We start from the raw sequence: 26,721 nt of genomic DNA, 5'->3' as shown, positions 1-26,721 counted from the left end.
TTAAGAAACTATTGTAATTGTGTCCCAACTTTTACCACATGGAGGCGCTGTAGGATTTGTCATCAAGGTATGTTGCACTATTATAGTTTAATATTTCCTACAATGTTTTGCTTCAGATTTTACAGTCTCAGATTATCACCAACTCTACAGTTTATTTTCCTATCTTAGTTTATTTCCTTACATTGTAGCTCTACATGCATCTATCTAGACTTCCAAGTATTGTGTTAAAAAAGTATTTGCACCCCTACAACTCCACATTTGCATTTCGCAAATGTAAAATGACAACTTCAAAGCATACTCATAAAATAAAAGGGGGATATAAGAAGACTAAGATATGTTTTTTTTTTTACACATTAAAATCACAGGACCTTAGGGTTACGTTTTTCATTTTCCATCCCTACTATCTTCATCCTTCTCTAACATAAACTGGTAGTGATGGATGTGCTTGGTAAAGAAAAGCCTCCCACCAGCATGATGCTGCCACCAACATGTTTCAAATTAAGTTGTCATGGTAAACAAATGTAAATCAGATAAGTTTAAAGAACTTTATTCAGTTATTTGTAATTAATTGATGGTTTCAGTGGTTTGCAACAAGCTGTAGATCCTCTATAGGTTTGTTGTGGAGAGGTTTATCTCCTCTGCCATCTTTGGTGGAGGTACTAGCATCAGAACCAGGGACTTGGAAAAGCCCGACAACTTGACGAAGAAGTCGTTCTGTTTTGGGAGATGATGGAACATTATGGTCGCCCACCTAAGTTAAGGTTTACACTCGCACGAGAAAATAGCTGCAAACAGATTCACAATTGTACAACTATGCGTCTTTGAAAAGCAGAAGTGGAGCCTTCTGCACAACCAACAAGATTGCAGAAAGTGGTTTCTGAATGGTAAGACAACAACAAAACATTTGTCTTTTCCAGCATCCATTGTTCAGCGCAGACAGAAGTAAAATCAGCTGGCCAAATGTACTGGAGCCCGCTCGGGTTGCTAGGTAACAGGAGTGGGTTTGGCTCGGGTTGCTAGGTAACAGGGCAGTGCCCGATTGTGACTTGAAAAACACAATCAGGCACTTATTGCTTGAAAAACATTAACTTATTGCCAAATAACAGCTGTTTGTTTTTTAAAAGTCCTTGGGCTGTTTTAAGAAGCAGTTAAGACCCAAACAGAAGAACAAAAACATTCAAAATGTGGATTTTAAATAATAAGTCCCCACCAATACTAAATATTCTTGCAAGACTAGGACAGAAATTCAGCAAAGTAGACTGTTCTTTAGTTTGTTTTGCCCTTTATGTTTAATTTTTCCCTCCAACATTGACCTACATCTTAAAGCAGCTTAATGTCATCCATCTAATGGCCTTGGAGCTGGGAAACCCAAGCACGTAAAGGGATCTAACCTTTGACCCTTGAGTGCGATCAGTTGACAGTAAGGGGCTATCGCTCGGCGCTAACTTTAGTCCTGTCCAGATCTGATGGTAAGCTTAACTGCTCTGCAACTCAAAGGGAAAACACAGATGAATATAAAATTCTTCATTATGACATTTATTGCTGTTTTTATTCAGAAGTTATTCCAGAAGCCTGGAGAGTATAAATTATTAAAATTACCCTTCAGCTCTTTATTCTAACCCTTCTGCTAAAAGCTTATTAAACTAATCTAATTCTTTTAGCTTAAAATAAATAAAAAATAATTGATCTTGTTGGGTCAAGCGTTGGTCCTCACAAACCTAATGGACCCCTCGCATGCAGTTAAACACACACACGCCACACACACACACACACACACACACACACACACACACACACACACACACACACACACACACACACACACACACACACGCACACACACGCGCACACACACACACGCACACACGCACACACTCAAACGACCCATTTCACCTATTTTTGGAGCTGTTAATCTCAAACTGTTTGGCACGGTGCTAAACTCTTAATTCTGATGGGTTTTTAAAATGTGATTGGGAGCACAGAGGAAGTGCCACCTCATATGGCCTCGCACATCCTGTCACTATTTCTAGGTCAACAGGATTGTGTGTTTTGGGTCAGAGGTCAAAGGAGGGAAAATTTCCATAAATTGTGGTCATTTTCCCTAATTCATGCAGACTGTGATAATAACATGATAAAATATGAGAAATTATACAAAGTTTCTTTTCATTCAACTCATTGTGGTTATGTTTATACTCCAGAGAAACAAGAATTCAACTGAAATGGAGACATAAAGGCAAAAATCAGGAAGAATCATAATAAAACTGATTTTTGATATGAAATAAACTGAGTGAATTTAGAAAAAATGAGGAAGGAGTAAAACAGACCCAAAAGGATTGAGCGCACCATCCAAAAGAGAGTGAAAAAAATGGGATGTATACAGTAAACATCAGAAAGAGTGATTACTGGAGCAAAGAGGCAGTTAGTCTAATTAATTTAATGTGTAGCACCGATGGGGGGAGCATGACAGGAGGAGCTGAGGGAAAATGACTAAATGAAACAGACAGGAACACTTGGACTAAAGAAACCAACAAAACATTGGATGTTTCATGAATTTTCAAAACTTCAAGAAGAAATATTGTTTATCTGAAGACTTTTTACACATCCAAATCACTGAAATGCTGACTTTAAGCCACTCGTTAGCTAATTTTGCAATATGCTTGCCATATCTTTGAGTTCCTGACTGCTGTTTTGAGAAGCTGCTTCAATATTTCCAGATAATATTTTTCCCCATGATTGATTCTATGAAGTGCACCAGTCCCTCCTGCAGCACAGCAGCATGATGCTGCCACTTCCATACCTCCCACTTTGGATGGTGATCCTTGGAGGCTTCCACCTTTTTTCTTCTAATTCAATAATTATCGTTATGGAAAAACAGTTCAGTTTTAGTTTAATCAGATTCCATTTCAACCTGCCCCCAAAAACTAAGACCTCTTTTCCTGTGTGAACTTGCAAACTGTAATCTGGCAACATAATGTTGTTGTTGGCTAAATAAATTTTTCCTAGTCTAAATGACTATTTAGTTCATGTCTGAGTTTAAAATCAACATGTCACTTGTTGATACAAGCAAAAATTGTAAATAAAAAGGATTAAAAAGAAAAAAAAATGGACGTTTTACAGTCTACCCTTCTCTCAAGTCATTTATCTAAAAAATAAGCAACTAAGCGTCAATCATTTATCCATATTGATACATCTATAAACACTAAACAGAGAATATCTATATAAAAAATATGTAAATAACAAAGAAAGGAGATATATTTGTAATGATACAGAACTCTGAGTGTTAGCATATTGTGTTTTATTATTTTCTTAAAAGTAAAAATTTATCCTGTGTCTTTAATTTGATTGTTGCACAGATTTATATCATAAACTGAAACATTACATTTGTTTAGTTCAAACTTTTTAAAAATTTCAACGAAACTAAAAACAATAGAATTTCTATAATTTCTCCTCAAATTATAAATGTTATTTCTTTTAATAATTTTTCTTGCAAATACACTGTGTTTTAAACTTAACCAGCTCTATTCTAATGTCTTTTCTAAAGCTGTGTTTACAATTGTCAGGTTTCAACTCTAAACACAGCTAAGAAATAATAATTTGAAGTTCATTTTGACAAAATTTGAAATGAAAACACCACACCCACCTGTCAATATACCTCTTACCCCCGCCTGCCCTGAACACGACCTGGCGGTCCATAGCACAGGAAGAACCCGGCTGATTGGGTTTCAGTCTCTGCAGAGCAAAGGAGACGGCAGGCAGTACAATACGAGATCTGGGAATCTAGATTCCTGTTGGTCTGGGACCTGGATCTTCCTCCTGCGGAGACTCGACGTCTCACAGGTAAGACACAAGAAACATGAAGGTGTGTGACAGCAATGGTGACCGCCCAAAAGATACAAATGGTGCTATTTGCAAAGCAAAGCAAAAAAGATCTTACAAAGAATTTTTGGTCTAGCTTCAAGCGCAAATATCTTAGTTCACTTGAAATAAGACAAAACTAACTTACAAGTAACTTATCATCAAAACATAGAATCTTGTTTTAAGTAAATAAATCCTTAATATTGATGACAAAGCACTAGTTCCTCTTATGAGAAGAAAACCTTCCCACATTATAAGTAAAATAATCTGGCATTGGAACTAGTACTTTTTTCATTTCTGTGATTACTTACTTAAAACTAGCTTCTGATAAGTTACTTGTAAGTTACTTATGTCTTACTTCAAGTGCACAAAGATATCAGCACTAGAAACAAAAATACTTGGTAAAATTCTGTGTTTTTGCAGTGTGAATCCAAGTTATCAGATAATTTTGCATGTTTTGGATACATCCAAGTGATGTAGAAAGCAGATTTTAGCATCTCAGTTTTAGAAGATAAACTAAAAATAAGTAATAGCTGCATAATCATGACTGGTTTAACATATTTTCAAGCAGAGCTGTTATTTTAACCAAATGAGATGTTGACTGGGGACTTTTTTCACCTCGTCTTACACTGTGAGGAATGCGGCCCTCTGCGGTAGAGATTTTAGTCTGCGCAGATGGATGTATCTGGGAATGTGCTGACTGATGCCCTTCCTCCCCAGCTGTCTCCTGCAGATTTATCTGGAGCTAAAACCGGCCGGTTAAGGGGGACAGGAGCGCCTCTTCTCTTTGGAGGTGCTGGTAACTGGACCCACACGGGCCCTTGCGTTCAGCTCCTGTAGCCAGCGCCGCCACCGGCTCCTTGTCGGCCTCCGTTTCCCTGCAACATCCTGAAAAAAACACCTGTAATCTCCAGCTTTTAATCCTGCCCCCACCGGCTCGCATTAATCACAGGGGAGAAGCTGTCTGAGTGCAAATGCAGGAGATTTTGTGTGCTGTACAACATGGACTCATAAAAATAGCTCACACAGGACAGAGAACGCAACTAGGAAATGAGCTTCAATTACAGAGGATGAAAAGCAATTACATTAACTGCCTCCCTGCAGACAGACCCTTCTGCTTCTTCTCGCGCGCTGGGACTCACCTCCAGCTTTACATAATTGCTTTCGACCTGTTCAACTGACAGTGACATACCGCTGGAACCGCGTCCGAGTGGTTAGTCAAGAGAAATGCAAAGCCGCCACCACGATTTAATGTCCTCAAGGGCACGAGTGGGGCTGGACGCCATGTTTGAAGTGAGCTTCGCTTGATTAAGGGACCCTCTGAAAATCTGCTGGGAACCGCAACCAACTGAGAATAACATCTAACAAACGTCAGCAAACTTTTTCTGGATTAGATTTCTCTCCCATCCGTTCAACCTCTTGTTTCTAAACTATGCCTTACATCCAGTGGCATCCCTAAAAAATTTGTCGTAGGGCTGGCCTGACGAGGGCAGTAAAGTTTTAGGAGGATGAAGCTTAGACAAAATTTTATTGTTTTATTTATTTATTGGGTTTTACATTTATGATTTCATTGAAGAAGATGACTTTGTTTGCCTTTCTATGACGTGAACATGATTATCTAGGGGGAGGAATGAGGCGGCCAGCATTTTTCAAGACTTATTGCCAACCTCTTGGGGGCACCACTGTTTACATCTCAAACATTTGACCTACTATTTTCAGTATCAGAGAGCTAATGTTATTGATTTGATAAGAAATCATCTTATTGAGAAAAGCGGAACAAGGGTAAAGCAAATTGTTCTGTTGAAGAAATAAATTATTAAATGAAAATGAAGCTCAACACTCAAAGGAAAAGCAGAGAGTTCATCACATTTTTTGCATAAAATTATTCGTAGATCGCGAGATTTTAGTGTGGTCAGTTCTGCCTATTTTTAGGATGTCTTGTCACTTTAAATCCAAATAATCTCCTGCTGGTCACGCCTCCCAACTCAATGTTTACACTCACACATGAAAATGGCTGCAAACAAATCTGCAATCATGTAACCCTACATCCTTGAAAAGCAAAAGTAAGGCCTCCTGCACAACCAACAATAACGCAGCAAGTAGTTTCTAAATGGTAAGTCAATAATAAAACACTTGCCTTTTCCAGCAGCCATTATACAGCAAATACGGCAGTAAAATCAAATGTGCAGGAGCTTCGTTTGGTTTGCTCGGTGGTCAGCTGGGCTCGACTGGGGTTGCTAGGTAACGGCTCAATGTGACATTATTAACAATCTGTAGGTTTTTGAAATGGTTAATTTTCCAGACGCCAAAAAAACTTTAACTTGTTGCCCAAAAATAACTGGGTGGTTTTCTTAAGTGCTTGATCTGTTTTAAGAAGCAGAAATGGAAGATACTTGATTTTAGATAGATAGATAGATTTCAATCTATCTATCTATCTATCTATCTATCTATCTATCTATCTATCTATCTATCTATCTATCTATCTATCTATCTATCTATCTATCTATCTATCTATCTATCTATCTATCTATCTATCTATCTCACAAAATCTTACAAATTTTTTTGGTCTAGTTTCTAGTCCAAATATCTTCATACTCTTAAAATAAGACAAAATGAACTTACAAGTAACTTTTACTTGTAAGTAACTTATATATATATATATATATATATATATATATATATATATATATATATATATATATATATATAACTCATATATATATATTAAAAAAAAAAAAAATTCCCCTCTCACCCTCCGTGGGTGGTCTCTTTCATCCTCTGAGCTCGGGTCCTCTACCAGAGGCCTGGGAGCTTGAGGGTTCTGCGCAGTATCTTGGCTGTGCCTAGAACTGCACATTTCTGGACTGAGATGTCTGATGTTGTTCCTGGGATCTGTTTGAGCCACTGCTCCAGTTTGGGGGTGACTGCCCCGAGGGCCCCTATGACCACAGGCACCACTGTGGTCTTCACCTTCCAGGCCTTCTCCAGTTCCTCTCTGGGGCCCTGGTATTTCTCCAGTTTCTCATGCTCCTTTTTCCTGATGTTGTGGTCACTTGGTATTGCTACATCCACCACAACGGCTTTCCTCTGTTCTTTATCCACCACCACAATGTCCGGTTGGTTCGCCATTACCAACCGGTAATATATATATATATATATATATATATATATATATATATATAGTTCCACTGAAATTTTGTCACAACAATTTAATTTTCCCATGTTGTAAGTTAAATAAACTGCCAGGGGAACCAGTACTTTTTGTTAATTTGTGCTTGTAGAAGAATTATTGACTTAAATAAATGTATATCTATACCTTGATGAAAAGTTACTTGCAAGTTAGTTTTGTTTTATTGCAAGTGTATATTTGCATTACAAATTATACAAAAGATACTTTTGCATTTTGCATCCATCTATCTGTGCATCCCGAGTTTCACTATTTGTGACACTAATTTCTGACACTAATTACCCGTTCACTGATATTCTGATTCAGGGAGATGCACCTGACATTTTATCTGAAAAAGAAAAACCAAATGTCAAAAACGTTGCTCTGCCTTGTCTTTCAGCTATGCCTCTCTCAAGCTCTGCCCCTTCTAACAAGAGGAAGGCGGCCAGCAAGATCATCACTGACCTTTCCCACATCACCCAGAATGGTAAAGCCTGCGGTAGTCACATAAAGCAAACAGTCATGCATTTAAACATGCTGCTTAATCAGGACGCTTTAAAAATCCTCCTTTACCTGCTGCGACTTCATTACACGCTCGACTGAAGAACAAATCTTCTGCATTCGTTTGCCGTCTGCCCTGTCAGCATGTTGCAGAGCGAACTGCGTGGGTGTGAATCATTGTATGAGGCTGTATGATGCCATGATTAAACACACACACACACACACACACACACACACACACACACACACACACACACACACACACACACACACACACACACTTACGTGTTCCTGTTGGTAACAGGATAGCCAACATGCATGTGGAATCTCCTAGAGGGTTGCGGGTCGTTATCGGATGGCAAGGCGGCCACAAATCTGTCACCATAACAGACAACACAGAACAGCACTTGGTGACTTTGCACTCATTTTATTAATGTGAACATATGTCCAAGTTGCATCGCATGAAGCTGTAAAACTGTAGCAAAAAAGTTAACGTTCGGTCAAGCTGAATTTAGCATTCCCCTGCTAATATTAGATCTCTTTCCACTTGCTGTTCCTTCCTTTGTTCAGCTACATTGGCTGTGTCTGGTGGTTTATTCCTGTATTTCGTCCAAAATGACTCAGAAGTTTCACATACTGCAGGAATGGTCCTTCAGAAACAGAATGTTTAATGCAGCTCTTTCTGCCAGACTCACCAGTGGGTCCATCTGTTCAAACTCAAGCTGTGCAGCCTTCAAATGGTTCAAACACAAAGTGCATTATTTCTATTAGGGGAAACACCAATTTTTTTTTCTCTAATTGTACTTTAAGAGGCTTTTTGTTTTTAGATATATATATTTATATATATATATGGTTGTGTCACCTGTAAAAGATTGACTGAGGCAGAATTTCACAGTACTCTGCCTATACTAATGCTGATTTTTGGTCAGTTTTTTAAAAATTATGTAACTTCAAAACAACATTGATTGGTCCACATGGACCTGCTGTAGATACTCTATCAGATGCACAAAGGTGTGTGATTGACAATTGTCATCTGGGATCAGCTCCATCCAGGATAAAAATGTGTTAACTAATGTGTAAATGGATGGACTCAGGTTTTTTTTTCCTCTAGTTATTAAATTAGTGATGATCTGAAGTAAACTTAGCTTGTAGGACTTATGCAATACATACATTTCTATGCATTTCATGCAAATCTTCAAAAAGACTTGAAATAATTCAAAGCTAACTCACGAGTAGCTTTTTAGCAGAATAAAGGAGCTTGTTTTAAGCAAACAAATCCTTAATATTGATGAAAAATTCCAATTCCACTTGCAGATTATTTCTCTTAACAAGACATTTTCCCATATTATAAGTCAAACAATTTTCCAGTGAAAATAGTAATTTTTCATCAATATAAAGCTCAAAACAAGCTTCAATATTTTGCTGAAAAGTTATTTCAAGTGTGCTAATAGGCCTGTCACAATAATAAACTGTAATAGATGATAAACTGTCCCAGAGCTTATTGCGATAAATGATAACGTTGTTTTGAGAACATTTTCAAGTAATATTATTGCAATAATGGCATAAAAATGCACAAACACATTCTCAAAGATCAATAAACTTAAAATTTGAATTAACATTTAAACACTGGAACTGGGAGACATCTGGAGTATACAAAAATAAATATAGAAAACAACAGAAACAAGAAATAAAATAAATTATGAAGTCTCTGTAAACAAAATTATCTTTCAAAAAAGGGACAGTTGAGTCCAAAACAGCAGATCAAAGAATTTTATCAGTCAGTATTTGGCAAAGAGAGAAAAAAGAGAAAAACAATAAATCAAGCAAATGAAAATTAGTTTATTTTAATTTATCATGCGATTAATTAAAATCGCATAATAATCACATGTGCTAACATATTGGCACTAGAAACTAGAGTAAAAATATTATTATTATTATTTGTGCAGTGGATTCTCTAAGGTAAAATCTGCCGTCTGAATGCGATTGACCGCCTTGCACCCGTGGTTACATCTGCCATTCAACAATCTGTTGCCGTCTCTCCGTTTGTCTCATTTTTTCCGGTTCTGGTCCGTCTGCTGTCCCATCTGCAGCTACATCTGTATCCTACCGGGTTGTTTTCAGTCAGTCATTCGGCAGCTAATCCTGCTTATCCCTTATTTTGCTCCAGTTAATACCAACACATCTCTCCATCATCCCCTCTGCCTTTTCCATCCCATAACTCTCTCCCACTATCTGCTGTCCGTCTGTCCGGTCCTGCCTCTTCTCCGTCTGCTCGGGTTCCTCCCAGTCAGCGCTACTTTCTCGGTCTTCTCAATCAGCGCTAATAAATATCCCCGTGGGAGACTTGGCTCTGCTCGGCATCCTCAATATTTCTTTTCCATACATACAAACTTAGGCACAGGCCTGATTTATGATGCGCCGCTAACATCTCTCCGTGGCGCTGCAATGCCAACTTTCAGCTTTATAGATGAGTCTGCGTGAGAGGAAGGCGGGAGGACAGCGGTTTGTGGCTGGACTCCAGGTGTTATGAGTGATAACAGGGTTTCACATGGTGGATGAGGAACATGCTTTTATGAGGAGTAAAATCCATCACACCTCTCCATCAGTAGCAGAGAGAGGTCGTGCGTGTCAAGAGGAATTCCCTTCACAAACAAACAAAAAGCCGCTCTGACATTCCCCCAACTGCACACTCGTTCTATAATGCCTTGACCTACTGACCCCTAAAACGCCCCGAAGGCATGAGACCACACAACAGGTTCCCACTCCTAACTACTGAGAGTACAGCCAAGTATAGCCTGTTGCTAAAAACACATTTATGGGTGGCTAGTAGGAAGTAGTACCGGAAAATACGGTACTTTAAATACCGTATTTTCCGGACTATAGAGCACACCTTAAAAGCCACATCTACGATTTTTTTTTTTTTAACTGGAAATGTACATACATAAGCCGCACAGGGCTATAAGCCGCTGGTATCTCGGTTTTTCACAGGGACGCAGGCCTCCATCTCTAACGCCGAACCACATGCAGCGGCTCTATTTCCCTCCTGTACCAACAGATCGATAACCCTCAACTTAAAAGCTGCATCATATGTTGTTGTTTTCATGATGAGGGGGTATGAGTTTGAAGAAATTTCTCAGTCGTGCCTGCTGCTAGTATGTACTTGTTCTAAATGAAAATTAGCACTTTCTTCTTTGATTTCCAATTTTGACTTCCAATGATTCACTTCCTGCTAAACCGCCCCCTGGTGGTTGAAGAAAAATCCACAGTAAAGCCGCACCGGGTTATAAGCCGCATGGTTCAAAGCGTGGGAAAAAAAGTAGCGGCTTATAGTCCGAAAAATACGGTAGCTATATTTATAGTTTTAATTTTTGCTAAAGTAAACTTCTGATTACTATTGATAGTGAATAGAAAAAGATTGCAGTATAAAATAAGTCATGAATTATCTTCAAAATTAAACACTTCATAATATATATTTTAAATAACAGCAAAACTAGTTTCCACATAACCGATGGGATTGAATGTGTAACAAAAAAGGAACATTGTTTACCTTTAAAAATGAAACATAGCCAGAAAATGTTTACAAATTAAATATTTGATAAAAAGTAAGGTGAAGTAATTTTATTTATATGGCACATTTTCAACTACCAGGCAGTTCAAATTGCTTGACATGAATTAGAAGGAAACACAAATAAAACAAACCAAATGAAAGACAAATATGTAGTTCTATAAAAACATATCTTCATGTAGGTTCCCCATGTTTAATAAGAATAAGTAGTACGTAATTTATAAGCTAATAGAGGTTTTTCTGGATTCTACCTCTGATAAAATTAGATGTTGGTTCTCCATGGTTGATTCTACAAAGTAGTCATTTCTAAGTTTGTTATAGATTTGTAATCTAACAGGAGTTTATCTAGGTCTTATTAGAAGTTTAATGTTAAATGTTGATCTAAAGTAATGAGTATTTTCTCCAGAGAAAAACTAAAATGAGTTTCTCTGGATTCTAAGTTTGTTCTTCTTCCTGGGCATTAAGTGAACCTTTTCAAATAAAAGTCATACAATCCTAGCGTGAATATTTCTCGTTTTAAACTTCAGTCATTTCTGTCCAAAATGTTAGAGCAAAAGCACTCCGCAGAGTTAGTCTATTTATTTGAAAATGTTTAATCTTTTAATCTTTTAAGTCATAGACAAACAAAAATGTTCAAATCTGCTGACAGCATATGTACCTTTTACCCAGAGAGCGCTACTTTTGTCTTCCTTTCTCATCCCGACAGAGGACGAGCTGGACCCGGACGCTGCAGAGTTCGACCTGGGCACCAAGATCAAGACGCCGAAGGACGTGATGCTGGAGGAGCTTTCCCTGATGAAGAACAAGGGCTCCAAGATGTTCAGGATGAGGCAGCAGCGAGTCGAGAGGTTCATCGTGACCAACGAGAACATGGTGGGGCTTCAAACATCCAACGGACCTCCTCTTGTGTTGAGTTCAGGAGATCTTATCGGCTGGTTCTGTCTTCCAGCAGAACCTCCAGAACCTGCTGATGTCTCCGCCTGTTGTTCCACCCAAACCAGAGAAGCCAAAAGAAGAAAGTAGGTTCAGGCTGCAGCAAATTATTTTAGTTATCGATTAATTAATTGATTAATCAAACAAACAAAAAAAAAAGTAGCACATTCTACAGATTTTTCTTTTAACCACGTAATGCTACTTTATACAATACCAGAAATGTATTAAAAGGTGGAAATAAATAACTCAATTCCTTTTTTTTAAATAAGAAAATAAACATTTTATTGCCTAAAATGCAGTAACATAGTATTTCTTTAGTGAATTTGAACAGGGTAACGCCACTTGAGGAGTTCTAGGTAAAACATATTTGTAGACACATGTTTTTTTTTTTATCTTAAATGCAAAATATGGATATATTTTGTACAGTTTTGACTTAAATACTGCTCTGCATAATTTGCTTTTTTCAGCAAATGGCCTATTTGATTCTATATGCTCTAGTTAATAATTAATCAATTACTAAAATTGTTTCAATAACTGATCCATCACGATTAATCTAATTCAGTCCTAGTTCGGATATATGAGCTTTTCACTATTAAAATATATTTTTTTAATGCATGTAATGTATGTTATTTCTAAACTTTGCAAATCTCAGAGGTGGAAGAGCCAGTCAATACTCTGGAAAAGGCAAAGAGGAGGAAGGAATATGTCCGCACCTACATATCGCCATGGGAACGAGCCATGACAGACGAGGAGCTGAAAGCCACCATGAAGCCTTGTATGCCGGGACCCATCCATATTCACCCAGACCTGCCTCAGTACAAAAGCTTCAACAGGTACAAACATGATCTAAATTAAACGACCAGGTTTAAAGGTTGTGGTGCTTTAAAGTTTAAACCGTTTAATATAGAAATTATTCTGCATTTTAATTGTCAGAGGATGTAAAAGCATGCAAAGGTTTCAATGTAGGTGGTTTCAAAAATGTGCAAGACCCCAAAAATGAAAAGAAAAAAGATTTAAAGTGAAACATCAAATAATGAGACATATTGACGATTAAAGCTCTCAGCTACTGAAGCCTCAAAATTCAGTTTTTGAAAAATATAAAATAAAACCACAAAAAAGCTGTTTAATAGAGAAAAATATGGTCTACACAATCATCAGGCCATTTGTTCTCAGAGTGCTGTATTCAAGCATATTAATGGAAAGCTTAGTGAAAGGAAAATTAAGGTATAAAAAGGTGCAAAGTAACACAGACAACTGCAGCCTGGACTGGATTGTGAAGCAAAGTTAATTTAAGAGTTTAGGGGGCATTCACAAGCAAAGTTGGCCAGTAACTAATTACATTTACTTGAATACCTTTTTGGAAAAAATGTACTTTTAGGAAAATGTTTGCGACACTGAAGTGTCACTACTCTTGAGTAAAAAGTTTGGATATTTTACCCACTGTGAATAATTTTACTGAATGAAAAAGCTTGTTTAACTAAATATTCACCAGACACAGACACACACCTGCAGTTTTAATTAAAAATTCATAAGTTTTATATGGAAAGAAATAGATTTTTAAAAATGTTTCTTTTCCCAGATTTTGTTACTTTGTAATTATGTTATTTTTAAGATTTATTTTCATTTATTTTGGTCCTTAAAATACAAAGTATTTCTACTTAACTTCCTATTTTCAGTACTTGAGTCGCATTTTTACCAAATACTTTTACACTCTTGCTTGAGTAATTTCTTGGCGGCTACTTTTTACTTTAACCAAACTAAAAATATGCTGTACTGCTAGTCTTGCTTGAGAACAATTTTAGGATAAGCTACCCACCTCTGTTCACACTTTAGCTGAATTCAGAACATAAAAAGTCTGATCTAAACCGATGTAACTAATACACTTGTACTTATACTTGTCAGAACCAGAAACATCCTCATCTGTTCCTCTATCTACGCAAACTTTGAAACAAAAGACAAATGAGCTCTTATTTATATTTTTCTCTCCCCAGGACGGCGCTGCCGTATGGCGGCTTCGAAAAGGCGTCCAAGTTGCTGACCTTCGAGCTCCCAGAGGTCAGCGCTGCCGGTGAGGAGCAGGAGCCTCTCCCGACCCTTCAGGCCGACATCCGCTCAAGACCCTCGTTCAACCGCACGCCCATCGGTTGGGTCTGCATCGACGGCAGCTCGCACGTCCAGCCGGACGTGGAGGTCCCCTACGAGACGGAGGTCCCCTGCGAGACGGACGACCTGTGAAGACGCATGTAGACATGAGCATATTTACAGTCCAAGACTTCGTCACACACAAAGAAAGCTCTTCTGGGATTCATGTCAGACAGACTTCAGCTCTGTCAGCCCTGCTGAGGTGCATCTGTTAAACACACAACTTTAACTGACTGGAAATAAAAATTGTGAGCCTTTTGTGCCGCTTACACTCTTCACTGTTGATCAGCTAATTGTCAGACCTGGGTGAATAGCAGTAGATTTGCATGCTGCAATCTTAAAATAATGTAAATATGCAATAAAAGTCCCCCTTTACAGAATGTCTGGTTTCTGTTCACCCCACATCGACTTTAAGTTGTGGCAAAATTAATTGCAGTACAAAGAGTAGAACTGATATTCTCATTCATTTTCCCCCTCCTCAGTCAGGTGAGATCAAAAGGTAATCAACACATCTTTGAAACTAAATATTTTATTTGAACAATCATTTCTGATCTTGGTAAAAACATCTGCAGCACTAATTTGTTGTTGAAAGAAAAGAAAGTGGGTGTAAAACAGCAGGCAAAGCACAGAACTATGCAGCTGTCCACACTTTTATTAGGAATGTAAATTCAAATTGCATTCAGCGGGAAAAAACACAAACTCTTAAATTTATGAAAGCTATTCTTTAAATGGGCCAGAGTACAAAAACTTAATTATAATCCATAGGGGTGTGTTTTTTCTCTAAGCCACTATTCAAAACGGGAAAGATATGAGAAAATGTTATTCAAGTAAGGCAGATGTGTGTTCACGGCAAAAACAACATTTTATTTTTGATCTACTTTCTACTGCAAATATCTTAGTACACACGAAATAAGACAAAATTAACTTACAAGTAACTTTATATGAAGATACAAGAACTACTTCCTTAATACTAATGAAAAAGTTTTAGTTATAAGTGAAATAATCCATCAGTGAAACTAGTACTCAGTGCCTATTTTAAGCTCTTTTCAGAATGAGCTGTTTTCACTTTAAATCCAGATAAACTGCTGCTGGACACAGTCCCACAGCTGAAACATGAAAATGGCTGCAAACAGATGCGCAATGATACAGCCTTACATATTTGAAAAGCAGAAGTAGAGCCTCCTGCACAACCAACAAGAATGCAGCAAGTTGTTTCTAAACGGTAAGTCAACTCAGAACAGCACACACAGCGGTAAATTAAGCGGACTAAACAAGCAGCAGCTCTGCTTGGGTTGCTAGGTAAAGGGGCTGGGCTTGGCTGGCGTTGCTAGGCAACTGCACAGTGCCGTTTGATTGTGATTTTTTTTTAAACTGCGCTTTTTCCAGACACCAAAAAACATTAAATTGTTGCCAAAAAAATGTCTGGGTGTTTGTTTTTTTTAAAAAAAAAAAACAGTTAACACCCAAATGGAAGAATAAAAATGTGAAAAATGTGGACTTTGTGTAAGAGGTCCCATTTTAGTCTGAGTTATGAGTGTGATTGCGCTTCCCTCTCAAGTGGCATTAAATTTAGTTCTTTTTTTAACGTCTAAAGACTTTGAAGACCTCACACTAGAAATAAGGAGGCCTCGGGGAACTTTCTACCATAGCAGTATTCTCCTGTCAGCTAATAATGAAGAAAAGAAACGATGTCCTTTAGTGTCTTCCAGGCTCCCTGGTGGTCCGGCAGATTTCCAGCATCGGTCACCTCTGCTGCTGGTGTCAGCACAACGCTCAGCGATTCAGACAGATAATTAAACTGAGACCTCAGGTGCAGCTCCCTCTCTAACGCAAAGAGTTTATGTTTTTTATGATTAAAAATCTATAAGAAGCACCTTAATATTCATCCCCATCTAAATAAAATCCATTGTCGTCTATTGTCTTCAGGAGTACATCAGTGAACAAACAGCATAATGAGGATCAAGCAACACAGCAGACAGAACAGAAGGGAGAAGTTAGCCTTTTAGATCTGATAACGATGGACGGAGTTTAAAATGGACCAATCCTGGAAGCAAAACCAGCGTTAAAAACCTCCCAGTCAAAGTTTGGCACCCAAAAACAACATTCATTCTCCATCAAATCAGACTTAACTGAAGCTATTTTACCAGAAGGATGAGAAAAATAACAATAATCTGTGATAAAACATGTAGTGACATTCAGGTTGTGCGGTTCGAGTCTCATTTAAGGCGTTAAGACATTTCGGGTTCCTTCTTGCTGGATTTTATTTCACATCTGCCGTCTTTAAGCTTTCATTTCTTCTTATTTAGTTTTAAATTTCACCTCTTCTGTCATATTTCTATTTAATTTTTTTATCCTTATATTCTCTTAATCAGAACAGTATTTTTCAAGAATCTAAATATCTTTTTCTTTGCATCAACTTTGTTTAACTGAATAACCACACAAATTCTCAGTAACTTGCAAGCATGAATAAGATTAGTAATGTAGTTTACAAACTTATTAAAAACAAGAATATTTGCAACGTAAAATATTTCATAAAATGCAGCTCGAAAGGTTAATTTAAAGGCAATAAACAATAGTATAAATGAAGCTATCCACTCACCTGTCCTGGATTTAGGATCTGAACGAAGGTACGAACATTGAATATGAACAAAGAAACAAAACTAATTTAGATTATTTTGCTAGTTTGTATATATATTTAGTTATAATTTTCTTTTAAGTTTGTTTTATGTTAGCATAAGCTCTCCCTGAAGCTAAATATCAGTCTGTAGAGAAGACAGCGAAAAAACGGCAGAAATTAAACGATCATCAATGTCATCTTGTCTCCTCTGTCACCATCTATATTTATACCTACTTATGTTACCTAGAATAATGCTACTAGAAACAAACTGGGGCGAGTGTGTGCAGCAAAGTTACAAGAGGAATGTTTAAAGTAAAGCACTATGATTAATTTTAAATTAAAAAAGAGTAAATTATGAGTATGTTAAAAGGACAAGTAGTCAGTAAATACAATCTTAGCCAGTTTATCACATTCTTCAAATGTGATGCACGTAGAATCTCAGCTGAAGGCAGAGCTACACAATCTTGATTAATTTTATTTATAAAACATATAAACAGTCATGCTCTATTGTGTTTTACTACATAAAATCCCAATAAAATCTACTGACGCTTGTGGATCATAGAGTTTACCTGACATTATTCATATTTGCTTTTCAATCTTCTATAAGGTCCATTTGTTGTGGCTGTGAAAAACGTTTCCTCCCACACCTCCAGCTCTACATTTAGTCGGCGCCACCATGACCTCTCACCTGCTCTATGAATAATTTGTGGCGCTATAAGTGGCGCTGGCTCGTCTCCAGATACAGATATGAAGCAGATGTCTTCTGCGTGTCGCTGCCAGCAGGTTACAGCCGAGTGCGGGGAGAAAAACTGCTGAAGAAGAGACGTGATTGTGCTCCGACAGGTAAGGCCAGGGGGGCATGACATCATCAGCACAGGAGAGCGCGTTTCATACTCTATGGCAGGCTGTTGTGATATTTATTCAATGCCAACTCGTATGCTTTCTTCATTTAACATTCAAAATTACATTCTATCAATGATTACTGATGATTACCAGTGGTGGTGTTACGTGACATCATTTTTTTGTTTGTTTCTAATGCTACAAAATGTAGAAAACTTCCATTGTTATGAATATTTTGCAAAGCGTGTGCACTGGTAACCCTGTCTGTCATTCATAATTCTTATATCTTTGCTTTTTCTAGATGAAAAACATCAAGTCTTGTCCTTATATACACGGATAGTTCCACAACTTATAAGAATCACTGAAGCTTTCATGAAAGCCTACACTGAAAAAATGAGAATTGAGGGGTTTTTGAATTTGCACAAACAAAATAAGTTAATACTACACAATTCAGTCATCTTTCTTGTATTTACACAATTGAATAAAGAACAATTTACTTAATAACCAACAATAATGAAACTACACATTTTTCATATGTTGATTTAACGTGATTAAATTAGATTACTAAAACCATTGTAATCATGTTTCATCATTACCGGAAATGATGCAATATAACAAAGACAAGGATTAAATATGATTGGACAATAATAAGAGCGGGCTTTTGAATCTTAACCAATAAGAAGTCAAACAAGATAATTTTAAAGATATCGCGATTGCCGCGCAGTTTCTTCTGACTATTCAGCCACAAGACCACAAGACAAGTCTTTGGAGGTGGACCGATTAGGTAAGTGATCTAAATATTATTTTTTGTAGTTGGGAATGTTTCCACAAAAAATATCATTCTGTATGAGAAGTCATTTGTAAACCGTCTGCATGTTCTTTGGTTTTCACTTTGCTAGCTACCGTTATTAGCACCGGGGCTTAGCTCTAGTACAGATCAGTACATCATCGTTTATCAAAGTAGTTCACAAAAAACAGTTGTTACTGATCAAATTTGTAAGTAACTGACTCAGTAGCAATGAGGAAAAAAGCAACACGAACACTTTGCAAGCTAGTGGCTTTTCACTAGCTTATCGAGCTATCAAAACTGCCTCGTTACTTTCTCCCAAGCACACTAACAGAACCATTGTCTGTCGTTATGGTAACGGGTCTGCATTTAGCGTCGCTTACTGAGCGACAAAAATACGAATAAGAGGGATTTTGAGTACTTCGACTGTTTTCTGCCTTATTTTTCCTTATCCGTGGTGCACTGCGCTACGTTAATAATTCTCTCCATCTCCATGTTTCGTTTTGCTGATGTAATGGTTCTACCGCGGCAGCGGCGCCATGTGGAGGGCAGGGCTCAATGCTCCAGCGCGCTGGGCTGGAGCACAGTATGGAGTATAAATTCAGAATCTTATTTGAATCCAAATGTCTTCCAGATGCTCAAGTCTTGTGTAAAGTGCCCTCTGTAAATATCTACTAAGAAGTGTTGATGGTGATGTATGTTTGTTTAAACAATGTTATACAAGTTTTTTTTTTATTTTATGTAATGTTAATCTAAGATGTCTAGGCACATTTACCTGACTGTTCACTTCTGCAGCAGTGATTGTTGGGCTCTTACAAGTGTTGAACATTTGAAGCTCATTACTTTGTGCTCTTTTTTTCAGATAAACTCTTGAGTTTAAGAGAATTACCACCATACCACTTCAGTCAAAGTTCTTGTCTCAGCTGGATCTCCATTTTGACAACCTGATGAAGATGTTCAAAAGAAGAGGAGGACAGCTTGGACAAATGCTAGGACAAGTTGTTGCACAAATGGAGGAGGTAAGTGATGTAGCCACAACACAACTATCAATCTTTTTGGATAAACTTTTTTAATGCAGAAAATTACATTTTCCTTGTGTTAAATGTTCTCACCTTTAACTTTTACACCTGCTTGTTTTCACTTCAACCTCTACTGTATGTCTTCACTTTAAAAATAGTTGTGTAAAGTAAATTGTTAAACTTCAAGCATAAGGCTTGAAAAAAGATTCTAATTCCATTAATTTCCTTCAGTGTGAAGATGTTGATGCTGCATGGGAGTGTCATTAAGGAAGTCTGCATGTATATGGGAGAAGATCCAGCCAAGCTCATCCAGGAGTATGTGGTATGTATGTATATGTGTATTTACGCAACTAGAGATAGATATATATCTCTAAATATAAAGAAAGATTTATATCTGTACATACATAATTATTTCTATCTAGATTTAGATTTCTCTAGATATGTATATCTCTTTCTACTTGGATAGATACATCCATCTATGTCTATCTCTACGTTTAGATATACTTGAGATATCTATATTCATCGAAATTTACATTGATCTGTCCAACCTTTTAGAGATAGCTCTTATAGAGAAATGTCTGTCTATCTATCTATATATATAGATGCATCTAGGTCTAGAGAAAGAGAGATTAACTTGTCATCACTTCACATAGGGTGTGGATGAAGCTACCATTGAAGAGGCTATTGGAACCACCACCACCGGCGTTTTTCATCTGAAAGACTTCATCACATGAAGACATCAGGATCGTCCATGAAGGCATCAGGGTGGTGTCCAATTTGAATAGTGTGCCAACAGCTGTTGTAATACTTGTTGGACTGATATATGGGCTGAACCGCGCCTACCCTGCTGGCCTTCGCTACACTTTTGAGGTGTTACAGAAGATAACAATGGAACTGGATGGAGGTTAACTGTCCAACAAGACATTATTCCTTAAAAACTGCCTCTATGAGTGAGTAAATGGACATTTTAGTCCATTAGTTCACGAAAAGTGAACTAATGTTCACTTTTCGTGTTTTCTGTTGTTTTATTCCTCATTGCAGGACACAAATTTATTATTTTTTAATAACTAACTGCAGAAATATGTTCAAGGTCAACTATTAAGTTGCAGTATGTGATATTTATAAGCAATAGGTTTTTCACATATTTGTTTAAACTGTCACTATGATATTGCATAGTAAACAGTAAAACATGAGACTGATGATATAAAAAATAAGCTGTGTTATACAGACTTGACATAATTTTAACAAATACGTACAAAAGAATTGTCACAAAAGTTACATTTTGCAGCATGTACATGTTCCATAAAGTTGATAGAAACCTATCATAAACCTAGCATAGCATCTGTCATGAACAGGAAGGAGTCTTTACTAATGTCTATGACTGCTATGAAGTGTCATTTGGTAAATAATGACACTTTAATGCAAAGTTGGCACTTTTAATGCAACTTTTGGAGCAACTTTGCATTAAAAGTGTCATTGTTTACCAAATGACACTTCATAACAACATTCATAGACATTTATAAAGACTCTTTTATGTTCATGACAGTGTCATGTCAGTCTTGTGCACCCCCGTCAAATAAAGTCTTAGCCAGATTTCTACAAACTGTGTTTGAACATGTATTAATATGAAATTAATGCTGCAGTACGTAACTTTTATAACTTTCTTTTTACATATTAGTTAGGACTATCAGTATGTTGTGTCTGTATAAGACAAGGCTCAGTTTTTTTCACCAATTTTCTGTCTGATGTTTTATTGTTTGTAATGTAATAATATAGTGATAGTTTAAACAAAAAAAAACTTTTTTCTCAGTGGAACATACAGCAGCTTAAAGGTTGACCTTTAACATGTCTCTATAAAAGATAAAATGATTTAGAAAATTATCAGCATCATACATGTTCAACTTTTTTGAGCATGTATGCTGCCAAATGTAACTTTTATTAAAAAAAATTATTTTACATATTATCTCATGTCAGCCATATGGGCACCCTGTCAAATAGTGTTATTGAAATCCGACTTACTTTTCTACATAATCTTGTATATCTCTTGTACAAATATGTTCCAGATTAACCTTTAAACCTGCAGTGTGTAACTTATAAAAATTAAGTTCTTTAAAAACAGTTGTATAAAATTTCACTCGTCTTTTACGAGGGAAAGCAAGACAATCTGTGGAAGAAATCCAGCGCTGTCTTCCACTGACATGACATTGTTATAATGTTGACAAACATGTAAAAAAAAAAACAATTTGCTTACTTGCATACTGCAGCTTTAATGTCATGTTACATGTTCAAAAACATAGTTAAAATCTGAAATACTTTTCTATACCATGTTTAATATGTTTTATAAAGCTTAACTATTATATTTTCTTATCCATTTTATATCTTAAATATTAATATATCAAAACTTGATATCATTTCATATCTTAAATAACATGTTTGTTCATAAAAATTGTATTTCAGGTAAGACTCAATTTAAAAATGTTCTGTGTCTTAAATGTAAAAAATGTTAAATACAAAATGGTGTGATTTAGAAATGTTCATTTAAATAAAGTTCAATTGTTCAGCAGCACTTGCACTCTTTGTCTTTCTTGTCAAAGATCTTTCTTTTTTATTTAATTTTTTACATTAGAAAGGTATATAGATAACTTGAAAAAATTAAGTAGGATTTAAAGCTGTAACATGTGTTCCATTAACATGATAGAATTGTGTTCGCCCAACACAATTTCATTGAGTAATACTGGCAATGAAAAATAAGCTGGTGTTATTCATTATAATAGTGTTGCTAAGACATAAAAAAAGTTATTGATAATACATAATATATTTACATTATGGTAAGAGATAAAATGTTTGTAGTTTCAACTTAATATTTTCAAGTAATCTAATGTAAATAAAATATGTTGATTTGACAAGCTTTAAGTATTTGAGGGAAAGAGGGAAAATATGTCTGTTCTACTTATTTGCATTGTGTGGGACGGATGTACACAATAAAATTAAGTAAACTGAACAGCTTTTTTCTTTCAGTGTATAAAAAAGGCCATATCCAACCTTTTAGCTCTACGTGTAACAGGGCTGCTCTGAAAAATCACTTTGACAACTGTGACCTTATGCAATTAAGTTATTTGGTCATTCAATTTAACAATATATGAAGCCAGAGTGGATTTCGTATTTGCAGGGAATAAACTGGGCTGGAAGTATGAGGATGAATCCTGGTAACTTATTAATCCCATAATGAGTTGTGAAACCTGGATGTTGCAATGCTGTGGAAAAGTTACATTTTGTTAGAGATAACACGCACGCACGCACGCACGCACGCACGCACGCACGCACGCACACACACACACACACACACACACACAGTTTTCAAATGATCATTTCATTTAGCAATGGAAGAAAACTATCCAAACCAACATATAAATCAGCAGCGTTAACTGTAATTAATCACATCAACACCATGACGAATTACTGCATAAGCATAGCATTTAGCAGGGTTGTGTATGTTTTTGAGAACAGATGTTGGTGCTCAGCCTGACTCCACCGAGTCAACCAAATAAAATCCAAGTTTAAATCCTGCTTGTAAAAGTTAAGTGGAACCACATTGGGGATAAAATAATACAAGAGCAGAACTAAGAAGTGGCTAAAGTTTCCCTTTTAATTTATATTATGTACATTTTGTTTCTTTACTATGCAATCAGTTGAAAAACAAAATCTATTTTAAAAGAAAACTGTAAACAAAAAAAATTAAAAAATGGCTTATTTGGAAAAAATGTCTTGAAATATTTTATGAATCTGAGGTTTTGCTTTTATACGATGGAGCATCACAAAATATTCATTAAAAGTATATTAAAGTATATAAAAATCTGATAATAAAGTCATAGTATTATGAGAATGAAGTCATAATATTATAGTTTTATTCTGGTAATATTACAACTTTATTCTTGTAAAATTGGTTTCATTTTTAAAATATTAACTTTATTCCTGTAATATTATGACTTATTCTAGTAACTTGATGACTTTATTCCTATAATTTTATTACTTTTATTCTTGTTTAAGTTTATTCTCGAAGTATTTATTCTCCTAATTTTATGACTTTATTTTAATTATTTATGTTATTTTATTTTTTTGAGTATGTCCCTAATACTCTGTCGGACTTTCAGATTTAAACCTACACTGCACATTTTATCTGAAAAATGATTTGCGATTTTTATACTTTTACTTTTAAATTCAGGTGATTCAATTGATTTTTTTTTTTTCATTCATTGGTTGCATTGCAAAGAAACGGTTTCACCAAATAAAATTCAATGTTTGAAAAATCGTCTGATATGCAAAAGTTACTCAGATTTACTCCTCTCTTCATGTTCTGTACCTCTGACCTTCCACATCAAATCAGGTTTTTAATCGTAGAGACCATAGACGATTATATTATGTCTATGGTAGAGACCCCTTACTATATGATAAATGAACTTGCCATAATTGCTATCGTCCTTGTTTTGCCCGGAAGGCGGCGCCGTCGAGCTAAACTAATCCGCAACAATCGCGCTACGTCACTCTGTCAGGCTCAGCTGGTAAGAGTCGATGGCTCGGTATCGCGAGAGTGGCGTAGCGCGACCGCAGCGCTGGATGGCGCTGGTGGTGGACGGAGGAAGGAGGGGGATAGATGCGCCCACGACTCGCCCTCTCTTCCGTCTGATCACACGGTAGGACACGCGATCGGACGAGGACTGGCGGCGACAGCAGCCGGGGTGAGTAAGAACTGCTCAGCGTGTTCTGCACGGGCTCAAATGGACCGGACCGGTCTCAGATCTGGACTCCAGGAGACAGAGTAGGTGTGTGTGTGTCTCTTTATGTGCTTTGGATCGCATCTCCCAGATGTGTGTGATGTACTCCAGATGTGCACTCTGAGGCTGGCTGTCATTTTCCCCCTCCATCATCATCATCATCATCATCTTCATGACCAATATGTCAGCAGCATCAGCAGCATCATCATCACCAACATGGTTCAGTTTGTATCTGCTCTCAGTTCCATTATTCTATCAGGTGGTGTGTGTGTGTGCGTGTGTGTGTGTGTGTTTATGTGTATGTGGTCATCCTGGGACCAAGTCAGGCTTAAAATCAGTTACAGGTGTTAATAGTTCAGGCTGTCCCATCCCATAACTCACACGGCCGCGCGTCCCTGCGTGTTTTGAGGTTTGGACCGTGTTTGTTGAACTGTTCGCGGACTTGTTGATGGATGTCCGGGAGACCCCAGCCAGCAGCCTCTTGTTGAGACGGATTCGCGCTTCGCTGTCATCACCCCCTCTTTCTCCTCCTCCTCCTCCTCCTCCTCTTCCTCTCATAGTGATTTAAAGTTTCGGGTTTTGATCCGCCTGATTGATGACTTTGGCCCAGCCAATAGCTCCGTCACATTATCGGGATGGTGACACAGCCTTGTGCCGCGTGCGCGCACACACGTGAGTTCTCCAAATAAATAAATAAATAAATAAATAAATGCCTTTAAAAATAAAATAAAAATGGGGGGGAAACATATTGCCAGCATTTCCTATTAAACGTGAGGTTTCGTTTTTTTGGAGATGGTTAAAGCCTCTCGACTGGGACGCAGCGTGGGGGGCTTTAACCGAAAGATGTCCCCACAACACGAGTAATACAAACCGCACGCACACGTGAGGATACGCAACACCTTCGCCCTTCAAACTGAGCTCAAATGTCGCCTCGACATTTAGGTTTAAATTCCCGTCAGCTTTGGGTTTTTGGAAATGAAGCGGAAATTAACCGAACTGTCCACACACTGGGGGTAAATAATGCACAGAGCGCAGAAGTGTTCATTTGAGAGTTCCCATGTTTTATCTCACAACCTTCACTGGGTTTTATTCGGATTTTATGTGACGGAGCAGCGCAAAGTAGATGAAGACAAATAATTAGGGATTAGAAAGTGAAAAGTGTGGCTGGGAATTTTATTGCAGAGCATTATTTGAGTATTCAGATACTGAATTATTTGTCCATTCTTTTGTATCCAGATGAGATACAATCTATGAAAAAAAATTTTTTACGTCCTGTCATTGATTCTCACTTTGTTTTTGGTGTGGACTTTGACTGGGCCACTCTAACATAGGAATACTGTCATGATCCAAAGCTGTTTTTTGTTGTTTTCACTTGTGTTTAGATATCAGTTCTTTTGTGTCAACTTTCCTAGTTCCTTCTTGCATCCTGTTCTGTGAATTTTGGTTTTCACTAGAGTTGGTCTTAAAGTCAAGTCAAGTTTATTTGTATAGCTCATTGCAACAACAAAGCAGCTTACTACCACAATAACTAATTAGGAAACGTTCATGAAAGCCATATGACACAATAGGTGATTAATATTAGAAAACAAAATAAGCATGCGGGGTCTTAATCATTAAATGGATAAATGTCAAAAACCAAACGGGACATTATGCTCCTACAGAGCAGAGCAGGATTCTTTGTCTCAATCATTTTCACAGAGTTGAATTTATTTTAGATAACATCGAATGTTGGGGGTTGGATACCCGATCCGATCTTTTCAAATGAGATCTGAACGTTCAGGTCGTGTCCGTCCGACCTGAACGTCACTAATACTCGACGAACGTCACTATTCTGCGCCCTAAAAACCGTTGCGGACGATTATGAGGATTAAGTTGTTAAAGTGCTGGCTCCGGTCGGACAACAACTTCAGAATCGTAAGCTATGCTCCACTGTTAGCATCCATGTTTACTTCCGCAAACACTGAACAATCCTTCATTATTTTTATGGCGGCTATGGGCAAAACCATAGACATCATATACGTAGACGCCTCATGGAGCGGGTCGGCCCGTTGCTGCGATACGTAACAGCGTCCGCCATATTGAATGTGGAATATGTGCCTGTAAGCTAATACAAGTGAATGGACCGAACTTTATAAAGTGCCGTTCTACAAAGTAGTTTAAGTTAATACCTGCCATTGACACATTTTTCTCACACACATTAATATATTTGTCAATCAAAGAAATGACTAAAGACAGAGTTTCTAACTTTTGATGTGATTATTTAATTGTTTTGGGGGCATTTCTAAATAAAGAGCACAATGTTTTTGTTTGATAGAAACGATTCTGATAATGTTTATATTGACATTGATGAACAGACACACTGTTACAGTGTTTAATTAAAGAACATATTTACATAATTCCATAATTTAATGTGCCTTTAACTTTTTAAGAAACAAATTGGTGTATTTTAATTATTGTATTTATTTGTATACATTATTGAGAAATTACTTTTGATTTATAAATCAGTCATTGCCAAACATTAAAC

General features: G+C 37.0%; 1 protein-coding gene and 1 long non-coding RNA gene across 2 annotated transcripts; both read left to right on the top strand.

Annotated features, from left to right (window-relative positions):
- Positions 1-7,423: 7,423 nt before the first annotated feature.
- Positions 7,424-14,347, top strand: myoz1b (myozenin 1b). Its single transcript, XM_088001060.1, has 5 exons — positions 7,424-7,508; positions 11,701-11,960; positions 12,037-12,106; positions 12,673-12,853; positions 14,012-14,347. The coding sequence occupies exons 1-5, from the start codon at positions 7,424-7,426 to the stop codon at positions 14,253-14,255; spliced, it is 840 nt and encodes a 279-aa protein (XP_087857186.1). The 3' UTR covers positions 14,256-14,347.
- A 3,659-nt stretch (positions 14,348-18,006) lies between these two features.
- Positions 18,007-21,988, top strand: LOC148153699 (uncharacterized). Its single transcript, XR_015766397.1, has 3 exons — positions 18,007-19,425; positions 19,657-19,747; positions 20,079-21,988. It is a non-coding gene; the product is annotated as an uncharacterized LOC148153699 (long non-coding RNA).
- Positions 21,989-26,721: the final 4,733 nt, after the last annotated feature.

The sequence above is a fragment of the Poecilia mexicana genome, unplaced genomic scaffold (assembly GCF_051168715.1).
Source record: "Poecilia mexicana isolate PSO_F unplaced genomic scaffold, ASM5116871v1 scaffold_19, whole genome shotgun sequence".
In the NCBI taxonomy this organism is placed as follows: domain Eukaryota; kingdom Metazoa; phylum Chordata; class Actinopteri; order Cyprinodontiformes; family Poeciliidae; genus Poecilia; species Poecilia mexicana.
The sequence above is the reverse complement of the archived record's forward strand: the minus strand, read 5'-3'. Positions and strand labels throughout refer to the sequence as shown.

Bases quoted from the DNA above. Each gene is read 5' to 3' on its own strand.
- myoz1b (XM_088001060.1), top strand. From the start codon at position 7,424: ATGCCTCTCTCAAGCTCTGCCCCTTCTAACAAGAGGAAGGCGGCCAGC. The intron at 7,509-11,700 runs GTAAAGCCTGCG...TAATCTTTTAAG, and splicing joins TTCCCACATCACCCAGAATG to TCATAGACAAACAAAAATGT. The intron at 12,854-14,011 runs GTACAAACATGA...TTCTCTCCCCAG, and splicing joins CAGTACAAAAGCTTCAACAG to GACGGCGCTGCCGTATGGCG.